Here is a 17,061-nt window from a genome sequence, read left to right as displayed (position 1 = left end):
TGGCTGGTGCCTTAGCCACTTAAGCCACAGGCTCTGAGCCTTTTTTTTTTTTTTTGTAGAGACACAGTGTCACTTTATCACCCTTGATAGAGTGCTGTGGTATCACACAGCTCACAGCAACCTCCAACTCCTGGGCTTAAGTGATTGTCTTGCCCCAGCCTCCTGAGTAGCTGGGACTATAGGTGCCCGCCACAATGCCTGGCTATTTTTTTGGTTGCAGTTTGGCCAGGGCCAGGTTTGAACCCACCTCCCTCAGTATATGGGTCTAGCGTCCTATTCACTGAGCCATAGGTGCCGCCCTGGCCCTATTTTTCTAAATGTTAAATTCAAGTGATGGAATCATACTGTATTCCCTGCAGGGAACCAATTTTTTTTTTTTTTGAGACAGAGCCTCAAGCTGCCCTTCTGGGTAGAGTACCATGGCATCACAGCTCACAGCAACCATCAACTCCTGGGCTCAAGTGAGTCTCCTGCCTCCGCCTCCCAAGTAGCTGGGACACCTGCCATGCCGCCACGCCTGGCTATTTTTTTGTTGCAGCTGTCATTGTTGTTTAGTGGGCCCAGGCCGGATTGGAACTTGCCATCTCAGGTGTATGTGGCTGGTGCCTTAGCCGTTTCTTTTTTTTTGGAGACAGAGTCTCATTCTGTCACCCTGGGTAGAGTGCTGTGGCGTCACAGCTCATAGCAACTTCCAACTCCTGGGCTCAAGTGAGTCTCCTGCCTAAGCCTCCCAAGTAGCTGGGACCACAGGCACCTGCCACAATGCTCGGATATTTTTTGGTTGCAGCCGTCATTGTTGCTTGGCGGGCCCGGGCTGGATTCGAATCCGCCACCTTAGGTGTATGTGGCTGGCACCTTAGCCACTTGAGCCACAGGCACCGAGCCAGGGAACTGATTTTTAAAGTAACACCTGATAACACCTTTCACAGCCTCACTGTAGCTTTAGAAAGTGAAGTGTACCTTGAAAGCTTTATTGGTGTCTGCAGGCATAGCCATGGCTGCTCCTGTCATCTGCTCCTGCATCATTCGTGATTGGTCAGCAGCTGCAGCATAAGACATGTGTACATAAGTGCCCGGGCTCAGCAAGCACTCTAGCACCCAAGGGGGAAGAACAGGCCTCACACTTATAGCTGCTTGGTGGTAGGTTAGAGAATCAAATGACAGGTTCACTGACTGGCTCGCTCTGTGCCCTGCTAAAGATGTGACTCTGGAAAAGTCACTTTATCTCTCCTCAAAAATAGAGATGATAATAGCAGAAGAGAAATAACTAAAGGAAGCTCTAAACTATATTTCAAATCTCAACAACAGCAATAGCCACCAGTTATAGAGCAACTCCTATATATGCAGGTACTCCACTAAGAGCTTTGCATATTCTACCTCATCTGCTTCTAGTCCTCCCCAGAGGTTAATGAATAAGGCCCTTAATGACAGATAAGCAAACACAAGACTAGAGTGGTTAAGGAACTTGTCAGAGGTCCTAACCATTTAAGTAAGAGAGCCAGGATTAGTACCGGAAAGCACTATTCATTCTAGTCAATGAAATAACTGATCAAACCAGTTCTTTAAGCTTTATGTTTATAGGATTATATTGCTAGTGCTGGATCCTTCACATCACATTATGAACTTCCTTCACCTGAACTTCAGGGAATCAAATATTGTCCCAGTGATTGTTAGGGAGAATTTAGATCTTTAAGTTTGATCCCCGGAATTGTAACACTCTTTCAGAATACCTCAGAAACTTAAGGAATGAAGCACTGCATTTGACTATGCCAATAAACAGAATAACCTATATTATTTTTCTGGCTCTGGTATGAATGATTCATCTGTCTCATTAAACCTGACACACTTCTTACCATTATCTTGGCCCAGGATCAGCGAGTAAATGCTCCGGAGCCCAAATACATTGAGGAAATACCAGGATGCAGAACTCACCCTGGCAAAGGAAAAGCAAAACAGTGTAAGCAGTTATTCCAGAAATTAATACAGTTTGTACTTTTCTACAAACCAAAGTTGTTCAGTGTACATAAAAGAATCAACTAGGATAAGCTATATTTATTGAAAACACAACCAAAGAAGAAACACAAGTTTTAAGGGAGTCTTACCAATACAGAAAAATATTAAATAAATAAAAGCTGAAAGAGGCCTCCTGTCCTGAATCCCATTCTCTAGAGGAAATCACAATTGCTGGTATGTTCCATACATACAAAAAAGACAGCTTTCAGGAAATACTTGCAATGCTGAGGACTATACTCGCAAAGCTACCGTTCCAGGTTTTGAACTTGATTACCAAGGCTTCCTCTAAGCTTAGGTTTAACATCCTGCTCCCTAAAATAAATATGCTTGCACATAATAAAAAATAAAAGGAGTATGAAATATGATACATAAATGGAAAGAGCCACACTTTATTCTTTTTTTTTTTGAGACAGAGTTTTACTATGTCACCTCGGTAAAGTGCCTGGCATCACAGCTCACAGCAACCTCCAACTCTTGGGCTTAAGTGACTCTCTTGCCTCAGCTTCCCAAGTAGCTGGGACTTCAAGTGCCTGCCATAATGCCCGGCTATGTTTTGGTTGCAGTTGTTTAGCTGGTATGGGCCGGGTGCGAACCTGCCATCCTTGGTGTATGTGGCTGGCGCTGTAACCACTGTGCTATGGGTGCTGAGCTGCCCACTTTATTCTAATACTTGATTAACATAACATAACTCCCATTAGACTGCAGGTAAATAAATGACCTATTCGTATGCAATGCTGCTGATCTATCTATAACAGTAATTGTACACTTAGGTTCCAGTCTTCCCTCTGTCTGTACGAGCCTAACGGTCATATACCTGTCCAGATGCTGAGAAAAGATAAATAAGCTTTTCTCCAACCCTTGAAGGATTTTGTTGAGCCCAAATGAGATTGGCAGGTGAAAGTTTAATAGAATCATACTACTCACATAAAGTACAGCTGGGCACAAACAAGACTCTCCCAGCATTTGGTCCTGCCTCTCCCATACAACCAGAGGTAGTTCTGCTCAAAGTGGGTAATAAGCCAAGAAGATCACCAGTGTCCCCCATTATTCTCTCTTCTTGTCTGGCTTCTTTCCTATACCAGTATTTGACAGGCAGTCCAGAGAGGCCACATGAAGTAGCACTACTGGGTTCCAGATACTGCAACAGTGTTTCCAAAGGTTTTTCAGATTTAGGTTTTACTATTCTACTATAAAAAAATAGAGAAGTAAGAAAGAAATGAGTGCCGGATTTGGATAGACTTTGTGTCAAATCTCAACTCCTCTATAGACTTTGTAGATTGGTAAGAGGACAAAATAATATATTGAACACACATAGCATCTACGCCACAGGGGTCCTCAAACTTTTAAAACAGGGGGCCAGTTCACTGTCCCTCAGACTGTTGGAGGGCGAGAGTGCGGGCCCCGGGATGAGTTGGCTGCTAAGCAGGACAGGGAGCAGTGGCAAAAACACCCGGTGGGCTGAATAAATGTCCTAGCTGGGCTGCATGTGGCCCACAGGCCATAGTTTGAGAACGCCTGGTCTACGGCCATACCACCCTCAATGCACCTGATCTCATTCGAACACACATAGCAATGGCCTAATGAAAACTAATGCTATCATTAGTAGTAATGTACTTTGAAGAAATAAAACAAATATCCATTCCCATAAGCTCTAGAGTGTTGCTAAAAAGGTTTGCCCTGGCCAGAATTCCTGGCTTAATCTTTTAACTCTTTGGAGGTTGATACATCCACCCCTGCATTCCTAAGCCCAAGAAACTAGGGAAAGAGTCTGACACATTCTTTCCTTTTGTAAGACTCACTTAAAAGTTTCCAAACACCACTGATGGCATTTTGAGTGGAATTTCAATGAAAAATAACCTTTAAACACCTACTCCAGTGAATTCTGCAAATTGGAAATCCTGACCTTAAGAGACACTGCTTTTTTTTTTTTTTGAGACAGAGCCTCAAGCTGTCACCCTAGGTAGAGTGCTGTGGTATCACAGCTCACAGCAACCTCCAACTCCTGGGCTCAAGCAATTCTCCTGCCTCCTCTTCCCAAGTAGCTGGGACTACAGGCGCCCGCCACAATACCCAGCTATTTTTTGGTTGCAGCCGTCATTGTTGTTTGGCAGGCTGAGGCTGGATTTGAACCTGCCAGCTCAGGTGTATGTAGCTGGTGCCTTAGCCACTTGAGCCACAGGCGCCAAGCCAAGACACTGGTTTTAAATTGTTTGTGTTTTTTATTTTATTTTATTTATTTTTGAAACAGAGTCTCACTATGTCACCCTTGGTAGAGTATCATGGTGTAACAGCTCACAGCAACCTCAAATTCTTGAGCTCAAGTGTTCCTCTTGCCTCAGCCTCCCAAGTTGCTGGGACTACAGGTACCCCCCATGATGCCTGACTGTTTTCTTGTTGCAGTTGTCATTATTGCTTAGCTGGCCTGGGCTGGGTTCAAACCTGCCAGCCTTGGTGCATATGTTGGCACTGCAACCACTGTGCCACGGGTGCCAAGCCTGTTGGTGTTTTTTATTAAAGTTCTTACCAGGATGCATCTAATGTGAGTAGTTCAATTCCTTGCTGTAGCATAGGCTTAAAACGGAGGGTCAGTGGAAATGGGACCTTGGCTGCAGACAAGAAAAAAAAAAGTTCACAACCACTCTGAGCAGTTTTATTTTAGACTAATTTAAGTGTAAATGAATATATTCTTTCCCTGTTGAGGTGAAAACTTGCTACAAAGATCTTGGAAAATGATTTCTACAGGAAATCTTAGCAATTTCTGAAGGGAAGCAAACAGTCAAAATGATACTCTGCTCTACTTTCCCTGAATAATACCAACTTGGCTTAGGAGCAAGGATTCAAACTAAGCTGTGACCTAAAATCTGGAAAATCTGCACTGATCCATTAAACCCTGAGTGGAATACATATACACACAGAACTACATTACTAAGAAACCAAATTGATTAAAATCAAATCAACTTATAAACAGACTGAAAACTTACCCTAACACCTAACAAAAGAAGTCAAAATAAAGAGGCTTCCTTTTATCCTACTCAACTATAATCATATTAGTTTTGGAAAGAAACTAGCAAATCACTTACTTGAGTCTCTACGAATAAAAAGCAAAAACCACCCACATGATGAACTTAGGATTTTTTTTTAGAAAAGGTCTCAATCTGTTGCCAGACTAGAATGCAGTGGTGTCATCATAGCTCACTGCGACCTCAAACTCCTGGGCTCAAGTGATCTTCCTGCCTCAGCCTCTTCCCCCTCCACCCCTCCCCCACCTCCTTAGCAGCTGAACTACAGGTGCATGCCACCACACCTGGCAAAGTTTTCTATTTTTTTAGAGAGGGAATCTCACTATGTTGCCCACTATGGTCTTAAACTCCTGGCCTCAAGTAATCCTTCTGCCTCAGCTTCCCAAAGTGCTAGAATTACAGGCATTAGCCACCACACCTGGCCCTAAATTTTTTTGTTGGAAGAATATTATCAGTTTCTGTAAGCAAACATAGGACCTATGATATTAATGTCTCAGTAGCATTTGTGTTTTTCTGAATGGAGACATGGGAAAGAAACACAGATGAAGTAAACATGAAGCCAGCTAGGTCTGTAACTTACTTGTGACAAAGCCTGAAAATGTCATGTTGATCCATCCACCGATAAGAATCATAGGGAGGACATTTGTTACATTCCCTTTCATCATGTCTGTGAGCATAGTGGGATCTAGACAGAAGGATAAGAAATCACTAAATTTTACCTCTGCTGGCAGGGATTTTCTTCTGATTTTCTATAAATATTTAATATACTTGATAATTAAAGACAAGTTCATTGTAAAAAGAATTCAAAAGACACAGAAAGGTATGGCATGATGTCAAAAGTTCTCCTGAGCCCTCTCTTTGACCTTTTAACTGCTTACTGAATAGTTTTGCATCTTTCTTTTTTTTTTCTTTTTTGAGACAGAGCCCCAGGCTGTCCCCCTGGGTACAGTGCTATGGCATCACAGCTCATAGCAACCTCCAACTCCTGGGCTCAAGCAAGTCTCCTGCCTCCGCCTCCCGAGTAGCTGGGACCACAGGCACCTGCCACAACACCTGGCTAATTTTTTTTGGTTGCAGCCATCATTGTTGTTTGGCGGGCCCGGGCTGGATTCGAACCCACCACCTTAGGTGTATGTGGCTGGCGCCTTAGCCACTTGAGCCACAGGTGTCGAGCCTAGTTTTGCATCTTTCTATACAAATACAATAATTTATGTATACATGCACACCCAATAAAGGGATACTATGCTTACTACTCTGCTTCTTTCTTTCTTTTTTGAGACAGTCTTATTTTGTTGCCCTTGGTAGAGTGCCATAGAGTCATAGCTCACAGAAACTTCAAATTTTGGGGCTCAAGTGATTCTCTTGCCTCAGCCTCCCAAGTAGCTGGGACTGCAGGCACCTGCTACATCGCCTGGCTATTTTTAGAGACAGAGGTCTTGTTCTTGCTCAGGCTGGTCTTGAACCTGTGAGCTCAGGCAATCCACCAGCCTTGGCCTCCCAGAGTGTTAGGATTACAGGCATGAGCCACCTCACCTGCTGACTACTCTGCTTCTTAATTTAAAAAAATTTATATTGACTTGGCACCCATAGCACAGTGGTTACAGCACCAGCCACATGCATTGAGGCTGGTAGGTTTGAACCTGGCCCAGTCCAGCTAAACAATGAAAACTGCAACCAAAAAATAGCCAGGTGTTGTGGCAGGTGTCTGTAGTCCCAGCTACTTGGGAGGTTGAGGCAAGAGAATCTCTTGAGCCCAAGAGTTTGAGGTTGTTGTCAGCCGTGACACTGTAGCAGTCTACCAAGGGTGACACAGTAAGACTCCCTATCAAAAAAAATAAAGGGCGGCACCTGTAGCTCAAAGGAGTAGGGTGCCAGCCCCATATGCTGGAGGTGGTGGGTTCAAACCCAGCCCCAGCCAAAAACTGCAAAAAAAAAGTACATATTATGGATGGCATTTCCACACTAGTAGTAGATACAATTCAAATTTTTTTTCTTTTTTGACACAGAGTCTTACTATTTTGTCCTCAGTAGAGTGACCCGGCGTTGCAACTTACAGTAACCTCAAACTCTTGGGCTCAAGCGATTCTCTTGCCTCAGCCTCCCAAGTAGCTGAGACTAAAGGCACCCGCCAGAATGCCCAGCTATTTTTTGGTTGCAGTTGTCATTGTTGGTTAGCTGGCCTGGGCCGGGCATGAACTCGCCAGCCTCGATGCATGTGGCTGGAGCCATTACCACTATGGTACAGGCACGGAGCCAATTCAAATATTTTTAAAGTCTGTGTAGGATTCCACTGTGTGGTCACACTGATCACTTTTGGGTGGACATATGGATTGTTTCCAATTATTTTGCCAGTATGTGATGCTGTCACCAACCATCTTGTATATAAATCTCCACGTTTATGTAAGGGTTTCTGTGAGAGAACCTCCTAGAAGAAATTCTGGGTCAAAGGATTTGTACATTTAAAACTGATAGATATTGTAATGCCCTACCATTTGGCATGCCCATCAAAGGTGAAGGCCTAACCTCCCCAATCTTGACAACAGCAGGTCTGGTCAATCTTTTTTTTTTTTGAGACAGAGCCTCAGGCTGTCCCCGTGGGTAGAGTACCATGGCATCACAGCTCACAGCAACCTCCAACTCCTGGGCTTAAGCGAGTCTCCTGCCTCTGCCTCCAAAGTAGCTGGGACTATAGGCGCCTGCCACAACGCCCGGCTATTTTTTGGTTGCAGCTGTTGTTATTTGGCAGGCCCGGGCTAGATTCGAACCCACCACCTTAGGTGTATATGGCTGGCGCCTTAGCCACTTGAGCCACAGGCGCCCAACCTGGTCAATCTTTTCAATCTCTGATAATTTATTTAATGGGCTAAAAAAGGACAACATTTACTTTAATTTGTATGCCATGGATTATTAGTGAGGCCAAGTATCTTTTCATATAATTATTGGTCTTTTGTTTCTTATAAGGTTTGTTAAGACCTGTTAAAATTAATTCCATACAATCTTATTTACTTAAAAAAAAATTTACCCCTATACCATCTGTACAGGTTTAAAATAGCTGGTTATCTCACCAGAAACAAGTAGTACTAAAATGAGAAGACACTCAACACAAAACAATAAATTACTTTTTCTTTAAACATGCTTTATGTTTCACACAATTGGGATCAGTGGAAGTAAGAAATCTGTTAGAGGCAAAATTGTAGGGTGGAGCAAGAGCTGGGTTGGTCCTGAGGAACAGCAACAAGGAGAAACCCAGGGATAATGGCCCTGGCCTCCTGATTTCATCAGCCAAGAGCTCTTTTTTTTTTTTTAAATCTACTTTATATACAGGGGTTCCAGATTTATTTGAGAAAGAGAATTCTACTTCCATAGATCCCTGTGTTAGATTATTTCTAAGATCCCTTGATTATCTTTCACAACTTAATAGTTAATAAAATGACATCCTCCCTCTACCCTTCCCCTTGCCCTACTCAATAACCAGTGTTAAAAATCTTCTTTAAAGATGAGAGAAGGGAATAAACGTACCAGTCATAGGAGAAGGTGGCACTACCTTCCTTTTAGTTTTTTTGAAAAATCCATCCTCTGGGTTGTTGAAGTAATATTTTCGTGTCAAGAAAGACTAGTAGAAAAAAAAGCTTTTTAAGTCTAAGAACTGTGACATAGCAAACTGTCAAATTATTCCCCAGAGGCTTCATCAGAAGGCCTTTGGAGTATGCTGTTACACTCAGAGCTGTCAGCCTACTTGGCAGCTGACATGACACTTTAGCTGAGTCACATTTAAAAACAATTTCCTAAGAAGGGTGGGGTCACAGTGACAGTAAACACCACTAGGCCACAGCTTAATTACTGAGTTGCCAACCTTCAGCTTTCCCCAAACAGTCCCCTTATAAAACATTCAGATATCTACTGCCCTCAATGGTGAATTGTGGAGCTTTTTAATAAAAGATAAATGAGTACCTGTTTGGGAATGTATTTTCCATTTTCCCTGAGGACTCTGCTTCGAATTAGGACTTGACTGAAAAATACAACAAAGACAACGTGATTTTAAAAAGTGAAACATGAGATGAAAACAAGTGAATAAAGCAGAAGACCTATTTAAACACAAGAGAGGGCCTATTTAGCAATAGCTCTGTGTGGAAACTTTCCAAAGTACAAGTATCTTTAAACCTAACATGACATATTTAATCTCACAAACAGGTTTTCAGAAAAATATTTTGCAGAAGTGATGATGTTTCTGAACAAATAAAGATTATTGAAGAAGGCACATTCGGGATATTACACTTAGCTTTTTCTTACTTCATAATGAGCTACAAAGGAAATTTCTTTAAGAAGAGTAGCAGTGGCTCGGCGCCTGTGGCTCAAGCAGCTAAGGCGCCAGCCACATACACCTAAGGTGGCGGGTTCAAATCCCCAGCCTGGGCCCGCCAAACAACAATGATGGCTGCAACCAAAAAATGGCCAGGCGTTGTGGCGGGCGCCTGTAGTCCCAGCTACTTGGGAGGCTGAGGCAGGAGACTCGCTTGAGCCCAGGAGTTGGAGGTTGCTGTGAGCATGATGCCACGGCACTCTACCCAGGGGGACAGCTTGAGGCTCCGTCTCAAAAAAAAAAAAAAAAAAGTAGCACTTGAACACTATTCCAAAGATTTTGGGGTGGGCAGAGAAAGGTGAGGATGAAAGAAGGAACTTATTATAAACAGAGAAATGAGTACAGGACTTGGGAGGATTATTTGATGGACAAGAAAGAGAAATTCCATCCAGGATCCAGACTGTTAAAAAAGCTCTCAATAAACATTTATTGAATTAATAAATGAAAATATTTGGTGATTAGAGCATAATCACTAAAGATAATAGAGTGCTATATAATAACCACTTATCTTGATAACAAATATCAGTTGTAGGGTGCCGGCCCCACATACCAAGGGTGGCAGGTTCGAACCCGGCCCCAGCCAAACTGCAACAAAAAAATAGCCAGGTGTCTGCAGTCCCAGCTACTCAAGAGGCTGAGGCAAGAGAATGGCCTAAGCCCAATAGCTGGAGGTTGCTGTGAGCTGTGATGCCATGGCACTCTACTGAGGGTGACAAAGGGAGACTCTGTCTCTTAAAAAAAAAAAATACTGACCAGAGATACAAAATATTAATTTTTTCTAGGTATTCAAAAATTGTTCAAAGAGGGGAGGAAGCCCTTAAATTGACGGAAATCCTTATTAAAAACTTAAAAAAAAATCGTAGACAGAAATGAACACAAGAAAACCACATTTGGCTTTCTCTCTCTGTTCCTCAGTAGAAACTACCTGCTCTAAGCAGTCAGTAAGTAGAGGGTTTCCTTGTCACTCCACACGTCCTTGCTTCTTTGTATGCCGAGAATGCCCTAGTCTCCCTAGTGCCCCTTTCTTTCACGGGCTCTATCCTGCCATGCCTTAACACCTTCAAGTTCTGTTTTCTCCATAAAGCTACTGATGCCTAGTGACCTGTGGAATTCTCTCTGGTCTTCCTACTCTTGGCCTCGTTAACTGTACAGTTGTCTACTGTATATACAGGCCTACAGAAGCAACATATAATATATTCTATTCCCTGGGTGCTAGCTTAAGGATACTCAAAGTGTGGCCTATGCACATAGTATAAATGCTGGTCTGTGACAAGGTTAAGTACAGATAATGAACACAAAGTTTATAGAGTTTTATAATAATTTGACATTCTCCTAACTTACAAATATGTAATCAGAACATTTTACAAAAGTATTGGTCTTCAAGAGATTGGAAATTTAAAAAACAAAAAAAATTGGCTCAGTGCCTGTAGCTCAAGTGGCTAAGGCGCCAGCCACATACACCTGAGCTGGTAGGTTTGAATCCAGACTGGGCCCGCCAAACAACTATGACAACTATAACCAAAAAATATCTGGGCATTGTGGTGGGTGCCTGTAGTCCAAGCTACTTGAGAGGTTGAGGCAAAAGAATTGCTTAAGCCCAGGAATTGGAGGTTGCTGTGAGCTGTGATGCCACAGCACTCTACCCTGGGTGATAGCTTGAGGCTCTGTCTCAAAAAAAAAAAAAAAAATCCAAAACTGGTGCTTCATCACTGACAGTAAGAAGGACTAGGTCTAGAATAATGAATAAAAATTTAAGTTCTCATGCCTATAATCCTAGCACTCTGGGAGGCAGGGTGGGTGGACTGCCTGAGCGCAGGAGTTTGACTAGTCTCAGCTAGAGCAAGACCCTGTCTCTAAAAATAGCCACGTATTGTGGTAGGTGCCTGTAGTTCCAGCTTGTTAGGAAGCTGAGGCAAGAAGATTGCTTGAGCCTAAGAGTTTGAGGTTGCTGTGAGCTATGATGCCAAGTCACTCTACAGAGGGCAACAAAGTGAGGTTCTGTCTCAAAAAAAAAAAAAATTAACTTCTCCCAGGAGTTTGAAGTTACAGTGAGCTACTGCACTGCAGTCTAGGTGACAGAGCAAAATTGTCTCTAAAACAAAACCAAGCACTACATAAAAACCTTAGGTGGCTCAGCAACTGTGGCTCAAGTGGCTAAGGTGCCTGCCACATACACCTGAGCTGGCAGATTCGAATCCAGCCTGGGCCCACCAAACAACAATGATGGCTGCAACAAAAAATAGCCCGGCGTTGTGGCGGGCACCTGTAGTCCCAGCTACTTGGGAGGCAGAGGCAGGAGAATCACTTGAGCCCAGGAGTTGGAGGTTGTTGTGAGCTGTGATGCCACAGCACTCTACCCAGGGCAACAGCTTGAGGCTCTGTCTCCAAAAAAAAAAAACCCCTTAAGCTCTGGAGTTGGACAGATGGGTTCAAATTCTCTGTTACTTACTAGCTATGTGATCTTGGGCAAGTCACTCAAATTCTCTAAGCCTACATTCATATTCTGTATACTAGGCTTATTCTTTCATTGAACAAATATTTCTTAAACTTCTGAGTGACAGGTATTGTGTTAGGTGACATGAACAACACAGATCAAAACGCAAATATCTCATGGTTAAAGTCTAGTGGGTTAGAAAGATATTAATAAAATAACCGGACAAATAAATGTGAAATTCAACTTATTATATCCCAGGAAGAGAGATGGATAGTGTAATATGAGCGAATAATAGGGGGAGGTAACTGGTCTGGGAAGCCAGTTACCTTTGACGAAGATGCAGGATAAAGTTGGAATCTTAAGGATGAGTGGGAATTAATTACCTATCAAAGTGTTAGTGGGAACATCATGGACAAAAGCTATGAGACAGAAGTAAATACTATGTCTGTGAGGACTTGAGAAAAGGCCATGTGGGCTCGGTGCCTATAGCTCAGTGGCTAGGGCACTGGCTACATACACCAGGGCCGGTGGGTTCGAACCTGGCCTGGGCCTGCCAAATAACAATGACAACTACAAGAAAATAGCTGGGCGCTGTGGTGGGTGCCTGTAGTCCCAGCTACTTGGGAGGCTGAGGCAAGAGAGTCACTTGAGCCCAAGAGTTTGAGGCTGCTGTGAGCTGTGATGTCACAGCACTCTACCAAGGGGGACATAGTGAGACTCTGTCTCAAGAAAAAAAAAAAAAGCCGTGTGGCTAGAAGAAAGAGAAGTACAGGAAATGTGTGACAGTGAGACCTCAGAGGTGGGCAACAGCCTGACTACACAGGGTCCCACTGTATTTTGATCATTATCTTTTTTTTTTGTAAAGACAGAGTCTCATTTTGTCACCCTCAGTAGAGTGCTGTTGCATCACAGCTCATAGCAACCTCCAACTCCTGGGCTTAGGCGATTTTCTTGCCTCAGTCTCCCGAGTAACTGGGACTACTGGTGCCTGCCACAACGCCCGGCTACTTTTTTCGTTGCAGTTTGGCTGGGGCTGGGTTTGAACTCGCCTTGGTATGTGGGGCTGGTGCCCTACCCACTGAGCCACAGGTGCCACTCTTGATCATTATTAAGAGGAAAAGGAAAGAGAAGACAAGAGAAGATAGGGATTTTAAGTTGAGTTCTTCATATATATTATCTCACTTTAAGTCTTTACCACTATACCTGGCATATTCTAAGCACTAGACAAATGGCATCTAATATTTTCCTTTGCATTTTGTTTTTCAGTTTTTAGCCGGGGCTGGGTTTGAACCCACCACCTCTGGCATATGGGGCCAGCGCCCTACCCCTCTGAGCCACAGGCACCGCCCTGCATTTTTTTTTTTTTAAATTAAGACAGTCTCACTTTGTCGTCTTTCGTAGAGTGCTGTACCATCATAGATCACAGCAACCTCAAACTCTTGGGCTCAAGTGACTCTCTTGCTTCAACCTCCCTAGTAGCTGGGACTATAGGTGCCCACCCCAATGCCCAGCTTTTTTTTTTTTTTTTTAAGCAGGTCTAAGCCTGGTTCAAACCCAGCAGCCCCAGTGCATGTGGCTGGCATCCTAACCACTGAGTTATCGGCACTCAGCCCCATTTGCATGTTTTATCACTTGGACTGAAACTCTCTGATAGCAGAGCCTTAACTTGGTCTTATTTTGTACACCACAGCATATAAGTCACATAAAACTTGTTCACTATATTATAAGGACTTTTCCAGGCACTGTCATCAAAGAAATTCATCTAGAGCCCCTATGTTTATACTGCTAAACAATTATGTCGAATTTCGGCTGACAATCATGACCCTGAGGTTTAAAGACCCTGAATCAAAGCAAGCTTAAATTATTGTACATATCCTAAATACTCAGGTTTTTTTGTTTTTTTTTGAGACAGTCTCACTATGTTGCCTTCTGTAGAGTTAAGTAATGTCACAGCTCACAGCAACCTCAAACTCTCAGGCTTAAGCTATTCTCTGCCTCAGACTCCCAAGTAGCTGGGACTATAGGTGCCTGCCACAACACCCAGCTATTTTTTTGTTGCAGGTGTTTAGCTGGCCCGGGCCAGGTTCAAACCCACCACCCTCAGTGTATGTGATTGGCACCGTAACCACTGTGCTACGAGCGCTGAGCCAATACTCAGCTTTTTCTTCTTTTTCTTTTTTCTTTCTTTTGGAGAGGAAGTCTTGCTCTGTTACCCCAGGTCCAGGGCAGTGGTGTCAGCCTAGTTCACTGTAACCTTAAACTCCTGGGCTCAAGGGATACTCCTGCCTTAGCCTCCCAAGTAGCTGGGACTACAGGCTTGTGCCATGATTCCTAGCTAATTTTTTCTACTTTTAGTAGAGATGGGTCTCATTCCTGCTCAGGCTGTTCTCAAACTCCTGAGCTCAAGTGAGCCTCCCAACTTGGCCTCCTAGAGTGCTGGGTTACAGGTGGGAGCCACTGTGCCTAGTCAATACTCAGTTTCTTTCGTTTTTTTAGAGATAGAGTCTCACTTTGTTGCCCTCAGTAGAGTGCTGTGGCATCATAGCTTATAGCAACCTCCAGCTCTTGGGCTTAGGCAATTCTCTTGCCTCAGCCTCCCAAGTAGCTGGGACTACAGGTTCCCACCACAACACCTGGCTATTTTTTTTGTTGTTGCAGTTTGGCCGGGGCCAGGTTCGAACCTGTCACCCTTGGTATATGGGGCCGGCATTCTACTCACTGAGCCACAGGCATCACCTAATACTCAAGTTTCTTAAGCTGAGATCCATAGCTATATTTTTGCAAATTTTAGAAGAAATATTTAATTTTATGTTTTTATTTTCATGAACAACTAAAAATAAGTCCCTGTACTGGTTATAAAGATAAAGCTTTAGTAATTTGTAATTGAAGTTTTTTTTAGAAAACTTTAGTTTTTAAAATCATTACTTCTCAAACTACAGTTCCATAGTCTTAAGAATCTGAGATGGCTTTTTTCCTTTCTAGAGTATCAGTATATTTTTCTTCTTATATACATTCTGTCCCCATAGATGGTTTAATACACAGGATGTCCCAAAATTCACTATACACAGGAAAAAAATTGAAAAAATGCAGCTAAATGTACTTTTATTTAGAAAATATTGATCACAAAATTTTGCAAAGTATTTTCTATGTGTTGGCCACCTCTTTCTACACATATATGAAGTCTTCTCTACTACTCAGGGCAAACATATTCCAAGATATCTGTTTTCCTATATATGGAAACTTTTTTTTTAAGAGTGTCTATTTATTTTTATTTTTTGCAGTTTTTTACCGGGGCCAGGTTTGAACCCACCACCTCTGGTATATGGGGCTGGAGCCCGACTCCTTGAGCCACAGGCACCATCCTATATATGGAACCTTTAGAGATGCTCTATTATCTTACTCATGTATTTTTCATTTTGGGTTTAATGCATTTTAGAAAAATTTTAGTTAAGTTTTCAAAGCATGAAAGCCTCATCATTTAAGAAATCAAACATCCCATTTTGTGATCACGGAGGCTAACGGGAATTTACACTGTATTTAGATAAATGTACATCTTTTCCTTAGACTTAGGCCAGTTCAGAATGCACAGCATTCTACTCACGTTCAAATGTCTTGGTGGGGCAGAGTCCACCTCACTTAAGTGACAGTACAACCATGATAAGAGATGTTGAGTTTTGTCTAGAACAGTGGTTCTCAATGGGGCTGGTATTGCCCTCTAGGGGACCTTATAGAAAGAAATGTGGAGAAATTTTTTGACTGCCAAAGGGATGAGTTAGAGGCAAAAAACCCACATAACTGCCATTTGATAGGGGTAAGCGATATTAACTCCTTCAATGCTGTCCAGTCATGTAATACAAAAAATTGTCCCATGTCCCACACAACTTCTTTTCTTTTTTTAAAGAGATATGCTGTTGCCCAGGTTGGAGTGAAGTGGCACCATCCTAGCTCACTGCAACTTCAAATGTCTGGGCTTAGGTGATCTTCTTGCCTGTCTCCAGACTAGCTGGGACTACAGGCATAGACCACCCTGCCCAGCTAATTTTTAAATTTTTTTGTAGTGATGGGGTCTTGTTATATTGCTCAGGGTAGCCTCAACCTCCTGGTTTCATGTGATCCTCCCATGTTGGCTTCCCAAAGTGCTAAGATTTTAGGCATAAGCCACTGAGTTAAGCCCAGCCCAGCCTGGCCTGGTTGTATGTATAGTAAATTCACAGGTATGCAAGCACCAACTAATATAGGGAAAATTGCACTCTTTTTTTGGAGACAAAGTCTTACTTTGTCACCCTCAGTAGAGTGCTATGGTGTCACAGCTCACAGCAACCTGAGCTCAAGTGATTCTCTTGCCTCAGCCTCCTAGTAGCTGGGATTACAGGCACCTGCCACAACGCCCAGCCATTTTTTGGTTGCAGTTGTCACTGTTGTTTAGCTGGACAGGCCAGGTTCAAACCCACCAGCCTCAGTGCACGTGGCCAGTGCCCTAACCAATGTGCTACAGGCACTGAGCTTGCACTTTGTTTTATTCAGAATTTTACCAAGAGTAGCTAACCTTTAGGAAAATCATATTGAGAGTATTGCCTTTTGTGATATTTAAGTAGCTAACGCAACTGTATCAGGAAAATCACATTGAAACAACACTGCCCCCTGTGGTATTTAGGTAACTAATATGTCTGTATCAGTCTATAAATGAACCTGACCCAATTATGGTGATTTTGCAGCTAAGTGCATGCAGCTGACTTTTGCATTATAGTTTCTAAGACAGTTGTATACAAACACTTATGAAATAAAAATTATCAGTTCACGCCTGTAATCCTAGCACTCTGGGAGGCCGAGGTGAGTGGATTACCTGAGCTCATAGGTTTGAGACCTGAGCCAGATGAGACCTTGTCTCTAAAAATAGCTGGGTTTTGTGGCGGGCTCCTGTAGTCCCAGCTACTTGGGAGGCTAAAGCAAGAGAATCACTTGAGCCCAAGAGTCTGAGGTTAATGTGAGCTATGATGCCATGGCAATCTACCAAGGGCATCAAAGTGAGACTCTGTTTCAAAAAAAAATATATCATAAATTACTTTTCATTTATTTCTGATTATTACAATTAGAAAATTATTATTGATTAATGTCCTGCTATGAAACTTTAAATTTCACTTTGGGATTAAAAAAGAGAACTTTAGATAGATCTAATATTATTCAGAACCACTGCTTTAAAATCACAGAGTGAACCAAAGGTGGAATTTTTTTTT

At 42.7% G+C, this 17,061-nt stretch overlaps 1 protein-coding gene across 2 annotated transcripts in view; it reads right to left on the bottom strand.

Annotated features, from left to right (window-relative positions):
- Positions 1-17,061, bottom strand: part of EMC3 (ER membrane protein complex subunit 3) — a 25,060-nt gene that overhangs the window by 4,831 nt on the left and 3,168 nt on the right. For both annotated transcript variants that reach the window (XM_012802518.2, XM_003785448.3), the window contains exons 2-7: positions 8,985-9,042; positions 8,553-8,646; positions 5,614-5,718; positions 4,538-4,619; positions 1,854-1,933; positions 961-1,043 (exon numbers count right to left, since the gene is read on the bottom strand). In XM_012802518.2, the coding sequence (XP_012657972.1) occupies positions 961-1,043; positions 1,854-1,933; positions 4,538-4,619; positions 5,614-5,718; positions 8,553-8,646; positions 8,985-9,042 (502 nt within the window). The remainder of the gene's footprint in view (positions 1-960; positions 1,044-1,853; positions 1,934-4,537; positions 4,620-5,613; positions 5,719-8,552; positions 8,647-8,984; positions 9,043-17,061) is intronic.

The sequence above is a fragment of the Otolemur garnettii genome, unplaced genomic scaffold (genome assembly GCF_000181295.1).
Source record: "Otolemur garnettii isolate 467f Iridium unplaced genomic scaffold, OtoGar3 scaffold00015, whole genome shotgun sequence".
NCBI classification, from domain to species: Eukaryota; Metazoa; Chordata; class Mammalia; order Primates; family Galagidae; genus Otolemur; species Otolemur garnettii.
This window is presented reverse-complemented; position numbering and strand designations above follow the sequence as displayed.